Source organism: Ciona intestinalis, unplaced genomic scaffold, assembly GCF_000224145.3.
Source record: "Ciona intestinalis unplaced genomic scaffold, KH HT000023.2, whole genome shotgun sequence".
NCBI lineage: Eukaryota > Metazoa > Chordata > Ascidiacea > Phlebobranchia > Cionidae > Ciona > Ciona intestinalis.
In genome coordinates, this window is record NW_004190345.2 from 72,746 (window position 1) to 88,028 (window position 15,283).

Genomic DNA, 15,283 nt, shown 5'->3' on the forward strand with positions numbered 1-15,283 from the left:
AACTTGTTAATGGTGGGTATGATTTCATAGTTGATGATGTCATAATATACATACACCATGGTATACAAAGCACATCACGTTGCATTCCATAATTAATAGAGCGAGTTAGAAGAGATGCGATCTGGGTTGGAGCAAGCGGAGCGCGCAAGGAAAGCTGCCGAGGCCGAGTTGATGGAAGTTGCGGAACGTTCCAATTTACTTCACACACAAAACACGGCGCTGATCAACCAGAAGCGGAAACAAGAATCCGAGATCGTTCAAATAAGAGGGGAGGTAGAAGAACTCAGTGAGGAACAACGACATGCAGAGGAGAAAGCTAAGAAAGCTATTATTGATGTGAGTGGTTTAGGGGAAGTTGGGTCGGATAGGGTGGGTTGGGTGGTTGGGTGGTTGGGTGGTTGGTGCCTATGAGTGTGATGTGTAGATATTAACTTGTATATCACGCAGGCAGCCATGATGGCAGAGGAATTGAAGAAAGAACAAGATCAGTCGTCTCATCTTGAACGAATGAAGAAGAATTTGGAACAAACGATTAAAGATCTTCAAATGAGATTGGACGAAGCTGAGCAAGTTGCTTTGAAGGGAGGGAGGAAGCAAGTTCATAAGTTGGAAACCAGGGTGGGTTTGTGGGTGAAACTATATTTATCCTCGCGTGGCGGGCGATGCTTGTGGTTATAACTGGACTCTTCGTAATCATGTTGAACATTGTTCCCCCTAACCCAGGTTCGCGAGCTGGAGAACGAGCTCGACAGCGAACAACGACGCAGCGTTGAAGTAACAAAAGTGATGCGTAAAAGTGAGCGTAGAATGAAGGAGGTGACGTACCAAGCCGATGAAGATAAAAAGAACTTGGTTCGGATGCAAGACTTGGTGGATAAGTTGCAAGTTAAAGTAAAGACATATAAACGTCAATGCGAGGAAACAGTAAGTATTGTGATGTCATCATGATGTCAAACATAGATACCCACATTACATTTCATGACATCATACACGCAGGAGGAGCAGGCCAACTTAAACCTCGCTAAATATCGAAAGTTACAACACGAGTTGGATGACGCGGAAGAAAGAGCAGAAGTTGCCGAGTCATCTTTGAATAAACTACGAGCCAAAGCACGAGATGGAACGTCGTTTGCTAATTATAAAGGTGGGAGGTTGGGTTGAGCGTTTTGCGATAAGTTTATTAAGAAACCGATATGTTACGCAGACATCCCGTTTATGTTTAAAATATTCCAGTGGATCCTCGTTGAATTGTTTATTTTCTTTGCAGATTAATCTCACCGCTGGATGGCGCATGTGGTGCATGATGTTTAATACACGACAACATAATATTTTGTGTGAAGTGAAGTTTACTTCATAGAACAGCCAGGTTGTAATGTAACCTCTGAAGGGAGTGTAGTCAGTTGTTTGTATCGGCCACATTAATGTTGGAACCACTTTGTTGCATTATGACGTAGGATAGAGACAGCACACGTTGTTTCTTAATCAAAGATTTATTGTTTTTGTTGAAACATTAAACTCAGGGTGAAACGTAATTTATATCAAACAAACTTGACATTGCAAACTCCTTCGATTATCAGTGAACAGATATTTAGATTTAGGTGTGTTGAGGTTACATAAGTTACGATCAGCCGTAGGTTTTAGAAACACCTTGTGTTGTGATAAGTGAAGTAAAAAGTGAGTGAACGTATCTTATTTCCCCGCGTGGCGGGCCAACGACAGGCGTTATCATACGGGTTTAACACCTCGTGCCAGCATACGAGTTACCACGCACGTTACTTTGTTGGTGATTATTTTTTGGGGGGATTTTTTTATATATAGTAGGTCGGGGGAAGATGGGACACCTTATCATTCTATTTCCCATTTAGTAGAAAACGAAGAACATACACAGAACTCTAAAAGCGTATTTTCATGACTTACAAAGACCGTTGTTAATTGTTTAAAACACTATCAGGATGTTTGGATATCATGTGTAAAGATGACCCACCTTCCTCCACTTTACTATATAACTGATAATTTAGACAACTCATTAGTGACCATTGGGTTGGAGCAATTGCCGTTAAGTGTCTTACCCAAGAACACATACGCCCACAATGGTAGCAGCGTCGAGCCTTGAATCCATTATCTCTGAGTTACAGGCGACGCGCTAACCACTATGCCATCATAGATAATACATATATGTATTATGTATTATCTATGGTGCCACGGCACCGATAACTAAGCTTTATATAATGTATAGAATTCAAGTCACGTATGTTCGTATAAACTTATATACGGACCCTGAGTTTTAGTTATTTCTTGTTTTAAAATATATTTCTATGGACGTGACATCCAAGCCTGTCATATAAAGTTAACAAGTGCTTTAATTTCGCGGGAAATGTGAGATTTGGCGGGAAATCTTTATTATCCTTGAAACAAGATGGCGGAGGTTGAGATTGAACCAGAGCTTCGGGAAGCTGAAAGACAATATGTGGATTTTCTTGATGATGGGGTAATTATATATATGTGTGTGTTTTCAACCTATGTTAACTAATAGTTGGTTATTTGCGCTCGTGTCAACTTTGCCGCTTAAATATGTTTTAATCTTTACCACAGAAATTAAAAAGACAAATAAAATTATTGGTAATCCTTTAGCTGGTGGTCACCTGAAATTTTGGTTTAAAAATGTTCCTTAGGTCTCACTGATACCCACTGTATAGTTTTTTTTTCAAAAAAGTCGGGCGTGCGTGTCGAAAATTAACTTAAAATTGCGCGAAAACATGCTTCGTCAATTTGGTAAATGTAACCGTTTATTACGTCACAATCGCGGTCTGTTACGTCACAATAGCGGTCTGTTATGTCACAATAGTGGTATATTACATAGGTTACAAGACGGCCTTTTTTCCCCACTGTTTTAACGTGGAATCAAACGTAACAATACGCATTCTATGACGTAATAATCCAACCTTGGTTTAATCCATAACGGCTGGTGTGGAAAATATGGTGACGCAGCGCGATTTTGCGCATTTTCAAAGTTAATTTTCGACACGAACGCCCAAGTTCTTTAAAAAAAAATATACAGTGGGTATCAGTGAGACCTAAGGAACATTTTGAAACCAAAATTTCAGGTGGCCACCAGCTAAAGGATTACCAAAATTATTCATATAAAATAATAATGGTCACAGTTAACTCGAGATGAAAGCAACCCCTCACGTTGCAAATATTAGACATGACCCCTAACCCCTCTCACCCTCCCCCCCAGGTCACCGATCAAGGAATCTACGCAGAGTTGGTTCGACAGATGATGGAAAAGAAGAAATGCCGAATCATCGTAAATATAAACGATCTACGTCGGAAAAATGAAACAAGGGCTGTGAGGTAATAATGGTGGTTATGACATCATAACTAGTTAGTGTTTGTAAATTGGATCTTGAAGTATTCACTTCGTCGCAACAGTGGATTGTGATGTAATAATGATCAATGTTTGAAAGTTTTAGAAATTCAAAATATTTCTTTTGTGATTTTAATCAAAATCAAACAATTTATACTTTGCAGCAACGACATGAATATAAAAGTTGTTTTAGTTGATGAAACCATATATTGTAAAAATAACAATAATAATTTTTGTAGATTGTTAAACAATGGCTTTGGTGAGTTGGGGGCTTTCCAACGAGCTTTGAAAAGTTACGTAGCTTCGATCGACGCAACTTTTGCAAAAGATTTCGAAGATTTCTTCGTTGGTTTCGAGGGAAGGTATGTGATGTCTATGTTTGTACGTGATGTCTATGTTGGTATGTGATGTCTATGTTGGTATGATATCTATGTTTGTATGATATCTATGTTTGTATGATATCTATGTTATAGCTTCGGCAAGAAACACGTGACCCCCCGTACGTTGACATCGTCGTTGTTGGGGAGCATGGTTTGTATCGAAGGAATCGTCACCAAAGCTTCGTTAGTAAGACCCAAGGTGGGTGTTATGTGGTTGTTATTTATAAATTAACTAAATAACAATTCCCCAAAGCAACTACAAAACATGATTGAATCTCAATGAACAGTCAGAAGCATTTTAACTAAATGATGAAACGCGATAATAGTTGTAAACATTGTTTGTTTAAATTCTTCTGATTAAAGTTATAAAGTTTTTGTTGCTGCAATAAACCACTTATGACAACACACAGGTTGTACGAAGCGTCCACTATTGCCCCGCCACCAAGAAAACGATGGATCGTCGATACACCGACATGACGTCATCGAATCCGTTCCCCTCGTCCACTGTTTACCCGACCAAAGACGAAGACAACAATCCCCTCGAAACTGAGTTCGGGTTATCTGTTTATAAAGATCATCAAACGTTGACAATACAGGTATTATGATGTCATAGTCAAGATTGTAACATACATTTTCCGGCTTTTTTGTGCACGGATATTATTACGCTGTATAATCCTTGTCTTTATCAAAAAATGTTGGTCTTGTAAAAAATTGCCGGTAAAAATATTTTTTTGGTCCTATAGTAATAATTATGACATCATATTATAGAACGTGGAAGTGTGTACCTTAATATTTTGCTGGATGAACTGTTGCACAATTATAATATATGTGTTAGAATATTGTTTATTATTCCATTATACCACGCAGCAACACAAAATATTATAATCAACCTTCTGTCAGGAAATGCCGGAGAAAGCTCCCGCAGGACAACTCCCACGTTCGGTTGATGTTGTTGTCGACGATGACCTAGTTGATTGTTGCAAACCCGGTGATCGGGTGCAAATAATCGGCTCGTTCCGTTGCATGCCGGGGAAAAAAGGGGGTCATACTTCGGGGGTGTTCAGGTGGGTGTTTAGGGGGTGTGTGAGAAATCTTGCGGCAATTGTTTGTTTGTGATCTCAATTCCAACTTTTCCACTGCCATACAGCGAGGCAACATCAGAGTTTGTCGTTATGTGTCTTGCCCAAGGACACCCCACAGTGGTAACAGCGTTAAATGTTATAATACATACACCAGGCAGCAACAAATACTTCATATTCTTCAATGTTAAAACAGCATATTCGTGACAGGACAATGCTGATCGCGAACCACGTAAAAGCGCTGAGTAAGGATGTTGACCCATTGTTTACTGCGGATGACATCGGCAAGATTCGTAAATTCTCCCGTCAGCGAGGATTTGACGTTTTCTCGGCGCTTGCTCGCTCTCTAGCGCCATCTATACACGGCCACGATTATATCAAAAAGGCTGTGTTGTGCATGTTGCTTGGGGGGACTGAGAAGGTGGGTGGGTGTGTTTGGGGGGTTACCGTGGTGTTTGTGTATTCGGTGGCCGAGTTCACATAAGAGACTTTACTTAATGTTCGAACACGAACACCTGTGAGTTTGTAACGAACTTAAACCCCTCAGATCCTGGAGAACGGAACTCGTCTTCGTGGCGACATAAACATCTTATTAATCGGCGATCCAAGCACAGCGAAGTCACAAATGTTGCGTTACGTTTTGTACACCGCCCCGAGAGCTGTAACTACAACTGGAAGGGGAACTACAGGGGTAAGTTGGGGGGGTTCTGTGCATTTAAAGCCACCGTTGTATATGGTGGGTGTATGGTAACGATTACTTGGGCAGTTGTTGCGTGTTGTAACTTAGTGCGCATGCTCCTCATGCCACCTTGTGAGGTTTAAACTTTGTGCTCGGTTCGTTTGAAAATATTTTTCTGAATGTTGGGGTGTGGTTTGTGGCGTGGGTTGGATTTATTTGTAACCCCACCCCAGGTTGGGTTAACGGCTGCTGTAACATCGGACGAGGAGACGGGAGAACGACGGTTGGAAGCGGGGGCGATGGTTCTCGCTGATCGGGGGGTTGTGTGCATCGATGAGTTTGATAAGATGAGTGATATTGATCGTACGGCTATTCATGAGGTAAGATGGTTCACCCACATTACCTCAATATAACCCACTTTACCCCAAGGTTATGGAGCAAGGAAGGGTAACAGTCGCGAAGGCGGGGATTCATGCGAAGTTGAACGCTCGATGTAGTGTGTTGGCCGCAGCGAATCCGGTTTATGGAAGGGTAAGTTGGGGGGTTGGTTTGGGGGGGGGTGTGTAGGGGTGCTGAATGTTGTTATCATTAATAATGTTTCTTATGTAAACTCTCTTCACTTCCAAGTAATAATTTCTGTCTCAAATCATTCTTTAGTTGAGTTGTGTTCAACCAACCAGTTCGACATCAGACTGTTGAAACATACCTAATATAACCCCCACATTATAATTACCCCCTCCCCCCACATTATAATTACCCCCTCCCCCCACAGTACGACCAATACAAGCCCCCCATGGACAACATAGGAATGCAAGATTCACTTTTATCGAGGTTTGATCTTTTATTCATCGTGCTCGACCAAATGGAACCGGAAGATGATCGTCGGATCTCCGATCACGTTCTTCGTATCCATCGATATCGCTCGCCAGCTGAGCAGGACGGGGATCGTAAGTTTCATGTCGTAATAGTTGGTACAGATGTAGCAGCGCGTTTAATTTTTGGGTTTAAATTAATGTCATAAACTCATACCAAGGAGGGTTTGTAAATATCTGATGCACAAACGAGTTTTCAGTCCTTGCTTCTTTTTATTCAAATTCTACATTTTCATCCAATTATGTTCTAAAATATAAACGCCCCCACAGCAATCACTGCTTCGGTCGATGCCGATATTTTATCGACGCAAGATCCGGATGTTGACGACGAAGAAAAAGAGGAAACTCCCGTTTACGAGAAGCACAATCACCTTCTGCATGGGGATAACACTGGGCGGGGGAAAACTACCAAGTATGTCGTTCAGTTCTTGTATTGTTTATCTAAGATGTTTAAATATGTTACGATAAAAAGTGTCAAACCAAGTGTGGCTGATTTGTATAACATTGTTGTTTCATTGACCTTAACCACAGGTTGGTGAGCATGGCTTTCCTCAAGAAATACATTCATCTCGCTAAAGTTATCAAACCTGTTCTAACACGAGACGCAGCTAATTGTATCGCTGAGGAATACGCAAAGCTAAGGTGTCAAGACCAGGAGAACACGGATGTTGCTAGGGTAGGTGGGGTTGTTCATGCTAACTGCTCTTGCTTCACTTTAATATATTTTGTAAATCCGAAATAATGTTTTTACAGTAAATATGTTTCGGGTTGGTTTGGTTGCATCATGATGTGAACAATCCGGCTTAATGTTATAATGTCGTTCTTATATTTTAACAAGCTTTAGAAATGCAATCACTTGTTGTAACATTAACCTCTCATAGACGACTCCTGTCACGGCACGGACGTTGGAAACATTGATTCGATTGTCAACGGCGCACGCCAAGTCCAGGTTGTCACGAACTGTGAACATGCGCGACGCCGAGGCTGCTATCGAGCTTGTGCAGTTCGCTTACTTTCATAAGGTGGGTTGGTGATTTGTATTAGGGACCTGGGGTTTAGGTGAGAGTTGCCTCCACACATAAGTTGCGTGTTTGTCCTCCTCATGCATGTTGTTTGGTTAGGTGGAAGAGAGAGAGAGGAAAAGAAGAAGGCAAAATGATGAGGAAGAGAATGAAGAAGAAGAAGTTATCAATGGAAGTCAAACACGAAAGCGATCGTGAGTTAAAACAAAATGTTGAAAATTAATTAAATGTGTGAAAGATCTTCTGGCAGTTGTTGGTTTAATGATCTTGTGTTTACATGAGACGCTTAACAGCAGACCCTGATGATGTTTCACTGTAAAGCAAATGAAACGTCGGTCGTTTAAAATCACAAAAAAACAAATGACAGAAGATTCATTTTACTTTTATAATTCGCCGCAGAATGTGTACATACACATTATACATATATACATACGTACCTTCACAGCAAACAGCATTCAAGTGAGGATCCATACGACTTCGATTCAACGGAAGATGATTTCACACAAAGTATGTGATTTTTATGTTTGTGTGTTATATATGATGTTTATTTGATGTCTATAGTTACGGCACCGGCTGCTACGAAACCTACTGAACCAGAACAAGGAGCACCAATTGTGGCGGAACGACTGAAAAAGTTTCGCTCGATGTTGCACGGAAAGTTTCAAGACGCGCACACACAGAACTTGGGGGTGGAAGAGGTTGGTTGGTTGTGTACTGGATCTAGGTGTTTATGGTTGGGTGTATGTGGTATATACATATATGGGTGAATATTAAGTTTCAAGATACAAACAACTCTGTTGTTAATAATGTACTTGTATGTCACTCTGCGATAATATAAGTTATATAAAATATTTCGTTATGTTTACTATATGGGGGTAATGCAAGTGACACAACAACTTTAACCAATTCAACAGCAATCAAATATATTAGACATAATATTTAATGCCCCCCAGATCCTTCAATGGGTGAACACCAAATCCACGGAGCCGTACAGTGAGCATGAGGCGCGCGGGTGCCTCGCGCAGATGATGAACGACAATCAAGTTATGGTTTCCGATGATGTTGTGTTTCTTATATAATAATGACTATTGTTACATCATGTACATTTCTTTGTTAACCAATAAACGTCATTCTCGTTTATAATTAACCATTGTTACGTAGCGATCAATTCATTGTGCGTTTCTAAGATTTAACTATGACGTCATAGACATTATTATTACGTCGACGCCCGCGGGTCTATTACACGCTTCAACGACGAAAGCAGGAAACCACGGTTAGCGCGACTAGGTCGTTCTAGAAGCAACGTTTGTGACATCACAGTGCTAATTGTTAGCGTTGTTACGTCACAGTTAACATTGAGTTAGTTGATTGTTTGTAACAATGCCGATAACAATGATGGTTGTTTTTTAACTTAGATGGATTCTGTTAAGTTTAAGTTTGTACAGGAAGTGACACAATATGGCGACAAACTACTTAAAAGATTGGATGAATTTCGACGAAAGAATCTATATTATGACGTCAGAATAAAGACAATTGATGACGAGTTTGTCGCGCATAAAGTTGTCCTCGCGGCGTGCGGGGGTGTTTTCAGGTAATGGAGTTGTTTGTATACGTCATAATCTAACCTTTTACGTCCAAATCCAACGTTTCACGTCATACCTGTTACGTCACAGACGTAACTTCGTAGATCCGAACACAATGATGATCATTGGTGACGTCACAGAGGTAACATTCGACTGTTGTTCCATTGGATTGTCACCGATTCTAAACTTCGCGTATTCTGGAATCCTCGAAATAACTGCCGAGAATTTGATTCCAGTTTTTGTGGCTTCTGGTTCAACAGAGATGAAGGAGGTGGGTGGGTTAAAGTGGGGGGTGTGGTTTAAAGTTAGGGGTAAGGGGGTGGGTTAAAGTTCCAGTGGCGTGGGTTTTACTGGTTGTGATAATAGATACTGCATATCTTCGGCCTCTTAGATATTATTCTGCATGATTGACAGGTGCAAGATATATGTGCGGGCCTCACCATGGAACGACTTGGTTGGATCATCGACTTTGATGGTAAACAATCGCTCTGTGATGTCACTATTGAAGAATCTTTGGCAAAGTTAGAAAAAACTCTTCGAATTAATTTAAAAAGTTTTGGGGAATCCCCTGTGGGTGTAGAGGGGGAATTCCCATGTTTATCTCATGTTGAAGAGACATGGCCGGAGTTGGGCGTGGTTTATAAACTACTGGTGGATTGTGTGAAGAAAGCTAAAGTGATCGACGATGGGAATAAAGTGAACAATAAACCTGATGAGGTTGTAACGGTGGATACAACACCAACCAAGAAAGAATTCGCAACACAAGACACGAAACAAGAACCAGAGAAAACAGAAGTAAAAGAACCAAAGTTGCCGGCAACACAAGAATCAACAAGCACTGAAAATTCAAAATCAACAACTGAAATAACAAAAGATGAAACAATAAAAGAATCAACAAAAGAAGCAACTAAAGAATTAGAAGATCCCAAAACCCCAGCAAAGGAAGATCCCAAAACCCCAGCAAAGGAAGATCCCAAAACCCCAGCAAACGAAGATCCCAAAACCCCAGCAAACGAAGATCCCAAACTACCCGCGAAACCACCGAATATAAACGGGAACCAGCCCGATGGCCGCCCAAAGTTGAAACCCCGAACAATATCAATTGTTGACCCCGAGGAACCTAAGACCCAACAAAGTCCCAAAGTAACGAAACGTAAACCTACCGCCCCCAAACCACCAATTGAAGCTTCACCCGTTTCCAATCGTACCAAACGTGGGTCGCAACACAAACCCACCCAAGCCCTCCCATCACCCCCCACACGGCCCCCTAAACCTTCACCCAAAGTCCCCCCACCTCGTCCAAAACCCCCATCAATCAAAAAGAACAAACCAGTAAGTTGGATTTGTTCTATATGGGATTTGTTCAATTGCAATTAAATTACTTTTACATAAATATGATGTCATGAAACCTTAATTATCCCACGAGGAAGACAGAGGTTGTAACTTCTTATAATTAGAAAAAGTGTACATTTAATACTTTAAACCATGATTATGATGTCATAATTTACAATATAAACCTGATTATTCGATAGAAACCAACGATCTACGACGACAAGTTGAATCCGTTCTCTTTGGATGAGACAGTAAGTAACAATGTTTGCAATGTCATAATATTTGTATATAGTTTACTATGATGTCATAGATGCTTGCTTGTAGCTTAGAGACTTTGTGATGCTCGATGCCGCCACCACTGTACGTGTCCTTAGGCAAGACACTTAACAAATTGTCAGCCATGCAAAAAAATGCATACATGGTAACTTGTAAGCACGAGGTGTATGAAACAGAACACTCGTGTTGTAACAACTGTCATTGCCACTTTCGTTGCCACTTTAGTTTCAACCATTCATAATCTTTTGTCTACTAGGATTCGAATGAAAACGATAAAGACAAAAAGACGAGTTCAACCGAAAACAACCCGTTCGAATGAAATTGTTGTTGTTTATTTCGTATTTATGTCTATAAATGTTTGTGCAGATATTTATTTCAATCGTTTCAATAAACTTTGTGTTACTAATAATATAAACTCGACAGTGTGCATAAGGTTTTTAATAACAAGGTAACCCTTTGGGGAATTTCCCAATCTTAATGCAAGTTGCAAAAATGTAAATTTATTTTATAACCTTTCTATCTTTATTAAGAATTAAAAAAATTCCATGTTTAATGCTTTATTTGATATTTATGTCTGCAGTACCCTAACAGGGGAATCCCCGGGGTGACGTGTTGTTCTCTCCAAAATAATTTAAGTTTTTTTTTTCCATTTTGAGAAAGTTTAAATTTGTAAAATATATTAAGTTAAGTTTATGTTTGCTCAGGGTTTTTTTAATAAACTTTTCATACGCGCAGAAAACATGGTGTTTCCGTTTAATTGCAATACAAACAATCCTAACGTTCAACAACACTCAAGACTTTTAGTTTTCAAACCGTAACTTTTGAGACGCAAGTCGTATCTTATACGGCCTGTTATGTTTGTTTCGACATGAATAAATAACTTTCAAAGATTTATTTAAAGCAGATTGTTAAGAAATGTCACGCGAGCCGTTTGCATTAGTTCATTGTTACGTCACAGAGCATCATACGCCAGATGTTATTCGAATATTACTAGAACAAGAAGACAATGCCCATTATTCCGTCACAATCGACGGATGTCGCTTGCTGGAATCGCATGAGGTTTTGGGAGAAGTTTTGCTTCTCAACTCAAACAAAATGTTGGAAATATTAGACAATGTGTTGTTATTGTTAATGCGTGACATCACAATGACTCATTCATTGAAGAGCCACATGTCAATCAAACGTAACATCCACGCCAGGTTTGTGAAACTCCCAAGGTGTCTTGAGTTGTGCCGAGATCGGATCCCAAAATCGAACGACATCGGGAACTTCTTGGCTGTGCAGGGTACAGTGATACGGACGAGCACCACAAAGATATTGGAGTGCAAGAAGGAATATATGTGTTGTAAATGTAACAATGTATTCACACTGGATGCTGAGTTCCAACTACATTACACAATACCGACACCAACTAAGTGCCCGGTGGATAAGGATTGTAATTCCAAGAAGTTTGTGTTGATCGGAGATGCAAGTCTCGCGTGCCCGTCGAGGTGTATCGACTACCAAGAGGTGAAAGTTCAAGAACAAATCCGTAAACTTTCGATGGGCACGATACCTCGCTCGATCACGGTGGCGCTAGAGAACGACCTTGTTGATTGTTGCAAGGCTGGTGATGACGTGGTTGTGTTCGGTGCTGTGTCTTGTAGATGGCAGGGATTAAATTTAAACAAACCGTGTGAGTTGGAGTTGGTGATCAAAGCTAATAACGTTTGTGTTTGCAACAACGAGGCATCGGTGGGCGACGTACAGAACGAATATGACGATGAATTTCAATGTTTCTGGGCAGCATATGTAGACACACCAATGACTGCAAGGAATATTGTGTTGGAGTCCGTGTGTCCACAGGTTTATGGCTTGTACGTGGTTAAACTAGCGGTGGCATTGATATTAGCGGGGGGTGTCGCTCGTACAGATGCTTCGGGGTCAAGAGTTCGTGGGGAATGTCATTTATTGTTGGTGGGGGATCCCGGGACGGGAAAATCCCAATTCTTAAAGTATGCGTCGAGAATCACGAGAAGGTCGGTGCTCACGACAGGAATCGGGTCAAGTACGGCTGGGTTGACCGTGAGTGCTGTGCGCGATGGTGCGCACTGGATGTTGGAGGCGGGTGCCCTGGTGTTGGCTGATGGAGGAATATGTTGCGTGGATGAGTTTGCCGGGATCAAGGAACACGATAGATCGGCGATACATGAAGCTATGGAACAACAAACCATCAGTGTGGCTAAAGCTGGCTTGGTTTGTAAGTTAAACACGAGGACAAGTATATTGGCCGCAACCAACCCAAAGCTTGGTAAATATGATGAATGTGTTTCAGTTGAAACCAACATAGCGATGGCGAGCCCATTGTTGAGTAGGTTTGATTTGATTCTTGTTTTGTTGGACTCCAAGAACATTAGTTGGGACGATGTGGTAGCAGATTATCTGTTGAATAAAACTAACGTGAAACAAACAAGATCAAAAGTGTGGTCACTACAACAAATGCAGGCTTACTTTACGACAATACGTCAACTCACCCCAACTTTAACTCACGAAGCTGATCTTGTGTTAAAGAATTATTACCAAGCTCATCGTAAATCAAACTCTCGTAATGCTGCACGAACGACGCTTCGATTGTTGGAAAGTTTGATCCGTCTCGCTGAAGCTCACGCGAAGATTATGTTTCGAAGCCAAGTTTTGATCCAGGACGCGGTGGCCGCGATCACGGTGATGGAGTCGTCCATGCAGGGTGCGTCGCTACTGACCACCGGAAGCATCCTACATTCATGTTTCCCACAAAACGCAGAGGAAGAATATTTAAAACATTCAAGGTTGGTTCTTGATAAACTTGAATTGGGGCATTTACTACACGCCCCCCCACCCCACAACACACACGCCGAACACTTTGCTACTTTCCCCAATATCTCATGCTCAGCCATCCCTACTAAACATGAAAATAACTTGAACAAAATACTAAACTTGCCCCCCACCCCCAACAAAGTCATCACATCCACACAAACCATGGACCCAATGACACCAAAACACGACTCACCGAATAAATCTGAAAATATTTTCAACATTCAACAATTTAACGAGGATGATTTTATTTTTACTTTTGAGGATGAACCTAAAGTAGTTTCCACAACTAGTAACTCAACTTCACCAGCAAGAAAAGTTTCCAAACTTAGTCTTCCATTTACTTTGGATGAATCTGTTGTTGAAGACATTTACGACGAGGACGGGACAAAGTTGTTTAAATTTTAATCTTCATGTTTATAATATCTTTATGCTGATTAACTTTTCTGCTGTTAGTGCCTTTTTTACACCAAAAAGCAATTTCAATATTTTTCTATTTCAAATTCATCCTAATTTTTTTTGTTTGTTTTTGTTACTTTATAGAATACATAGGGTTATTGTTTGTTGTCATGAATTATTTGAAGTCTTTCGTTCAAAGCAACGAAGAAAATGCCCCTAGTGGTTCGGAAACGGTGGGTTGGTATCTTCACTTACGTTCATGTTGTAATATAATATTTCTATAGGTAGCAAGGTTGTGCGATCGAATATCCTCGTCGACTTTGCTTGAAGATCGGAGAGACGCCGTACGAGCGCTCAAAAGTCTTTCAAAGGTTTCACTTTTTTGTAACAAAAGTTTGTGTGATAGATCTCCTGGCTTCTGATCTTAAGTTATGGCCCCAGTGGTTACGGGTTCAAGGCTCGATGCCGCCACCATTGTTGGTGTATGTGTCCTTGCACAAGACATTTAACAGCAAACCCTAATGATGTTTCGTCGCATGGCAGGCGAAACATCTGTCCTTTAAGATCACAAACAATTGACACAAGATGTTTTTACATTTATTGTACACCTGGGTGACCTGGCAGCAACAACAAGATTTTTTTTTTTTTCAGAAGTTCCGTTTAGAAGTTGGATCGCAGGCGTTGCCGCAGTTGATTGAGGTTTTAACGTCGGATTACGACGATGAGATTGCTTCGTATTCGTTGGATACGCTGTTTAATCTTACTACTGTAGATGACGATGGGGAAGGTGGGGGGGGTTTGGGGTTCTTGGTTGTAATAAATTAAATGTACTTGAGATAACTTAGTTAAACATTTTGTTCAAATATATTTATTTTAAAATATAAATGGCAGGGAACTCAGTGTTGGACCCCGAGATCGCAGCTTCGTTCGTTGATAAATTCACAGAAGTTGAGGTAAAATTTGTTGTGTGTTTGATCTTTAAGTTTGTTAAACTTTGTTTATTTACCAGATGAATATTAACATTGTGTTGGATATGGTGGAGAAATACGAGTTCAGTGTCAGATGGGCAGCTGTTAAGTTATTGACGTCGTTACTTCGTGGGAAAGCTACGGTCGTCCAGAATGTTGTGCTCGCTAAACCCATGGGTGGGTGATTGTGTTGATATGAGTTACCACGTATGTAACTTTGTGGGTGATTGAATGATTGATATTAATACCCATTAGTGACCACCAGGTTGGATAAATTAAATCGTCTTGCTCAAGAATACACAATGGTAGTAAGCAGACACGCGATATACTGCAACACAATGTATATTGTTGACATCACAACAACCCTTGTTTATTAACAATTACTTTTGTATAGGTATCTCATGCTTGATGGATTTACTCACTGAAAATCGAGAAATTATTAGAAACGACGTAAGTATGATGTAATAATCACTATTGATGACATCACAATGTAT

At 40.5% G+C, this 15,283-nt stretch overlaps 4 protein-coding genes across 4 annotated transcripts in view; all 4 read left to right on the top strand.

Moving 5' to 3' along the window:
• Nucleotides 1–1,328, top strand: part of LOC100182775 (myosin-7) — a 9,357-nt gene extending 8,029 nt beyond the window's left edge. Inside the window, exons 26-31 of the mRNA XM_018815000.2 lie at nucleotides 7–12; nucleotides 100–336; nucleotides 448–618; nucleotides 724–924; nucleotides 997–1,144; nucleotides 1,268–1,328. Of these exons, the coding sequence (XP_018670545.1) occupies nucleotides 7–12; nucleotides 100–336; nucleotides 448–618; nucleotides 724–924; nucleotides 997–1,144; nucleotides 1,268–1,272 (768 nt within the window). The 3' untranslated portion in view covers nucleotides 1,273–1,328. The remainder of the gene's footprint in view (nucleotides 1–6; nucleotides 13–99; nucleotides 337–447; nucleotides 619–723; nucleotides 925–996; nucleotides 1,145–1,267) is intronic.
• Nucleotides 1,329–2,352: 1,024 nt separating this feature from the next.
• On the top strand, nucleotides 2,353–8,545 carry LOC108950147 (DNA replication licensing factor MCM3-like). Its single transcript, XM_018815003.2, has 18 exons — nucleotides 2,353–2,488; nucleotides 3,239–3,354; nucleotides 3,607–3,729; nucleotides 3,841–3,946; nucleotides 4,158–4,343; nucleotides 4,648–4,811; nucleotides 5,037–5,247; nucleotides 5,374–5,517; nucleotides 5,739–5,885; nucleotides 5,935–6,036; nucleotides 6,278–6,452; nucleotides 6,648–6,789; nucleotides 6,909–7,053; nucleotides 7,259–7,399; nucleotides 7,499–7,593; nucleotides 7,845–7,906; nucleotides 7,961–8,097; nucleotides 8,353–8,545. Exons 1-18 carry the CDS (start codon nucleotides 2,417–2,419, stop codon nucleotides 8,476–8,478), a joined length of 2,394 nt encoding a protein of 797 aa, XP_018670548.1. The 5' UTR covers nucleotides 2,353–2,416; the 3' UTR covers nucleotides 8,479–8,545.
• A 235-nt stretch (nucleotides 8,546–8,780) lies between these two features.
• On the top strand, nucleotides 8,781–11,005 carry LOC100178067 (proteoglycan 4). The gene is made up of 5 exons (XM_002131167.4): nucleotides 8,781–8,990; nucleotides 9,073–9,253; nucleotides 9,397–10,314; nucleotides 10,515–10,565; nucleotides 10,847–11,005. The coding sequence occupies exons 1-5, from the start codon at nucleotides 8,815–8,817 to the stop codon at nucleotides 10,907–10,909; spliced, it is 1,389 nt and encodes a 462-aa protein (XP_002131203.1). The 5' UTR covers nucleotides 8,781–8,814; the 3' UTR covers nucleotides 10,910–11,005.
• Nucleotides 11,006–11,485: 480 nt separating this feature from the next.
• Nucleotides 11,486–13,957, top strand: LOC100175750 (DNA helicase MCM9). The gene has a single exon (XM_002131183.4). The coding sequence runs from the start codon at nucleotides 11,506–11,508 to the stop codon at nucleotides 13,828–13,830; it is 2,325 nt and encodes a 774-aa protein (XP_002131219.1). The 5' UTR covers nucleotides 11,486–11,505; the 3' UTR covers nucleotides 13,831–13,957.
• Nucleotides 13,958–15,283: the final 1,326 nt, after the last annotated feature.

What these genes read in the sequence shown, in the direction of transcription:
- LOC100175750 (XM_002131183.4), top strand. Translation starts at nt 11,506, where the DNA reads ATGTCACGCGAGCCGTTTGCATTAGTTCATTGTTACGTCACAGAGCAT.
- LOC100178067 (XM_002131167.4), top strand. Translation starts at nt 8,815, where the DNA reads ATGGATTCTGTTAAGTTTAAGTTTGTACAGGAAGTGACACAATATGGC. An exon ending in GCGTGCGGGGGTGTTTTCAG is followed by an intron (nt 8,991 to 9,072) that starts GTAATGGAGTTG and finishes GTTACGTCACAG; the next exon opens with ACGTAACTTCGTAGATCCGA. An exon ending in CAATCAAAAAGAACAAACCA is followed by an intron (nt 10,315 to 10,514) that starts GTAAGTTGGATT and finishes ATTATTCGATAG; the next exon opens with AAACCAACGATCTACGACGA.
- LOC108950147 (XM_018815003.2), top strand. Translation starts at nt 2,417, where the DNA reads ATGGCGGAGGTTGAGATTGAACCAGAGCTTCGGGAAGCTGAAAGACAA. An exon ending in TGCTTGGGGGGACTGAGAAG is followed by an intron (nt 5,248 to 5,373) that starts GTGGGTGGGTGT and finishes TAAACCCCTCAG; the next exon opens with ATCCTGGAGAACGGAACTCG. An exon ending in AGTCAAACACGAAAGCGATC is followed by an intron (nt 7,594 to 7,844) that starts GTGAGTTAAAAC and finishes GTACCTTCACAG; the next exon opens with CAAACAGCATTCAAGTGAGG.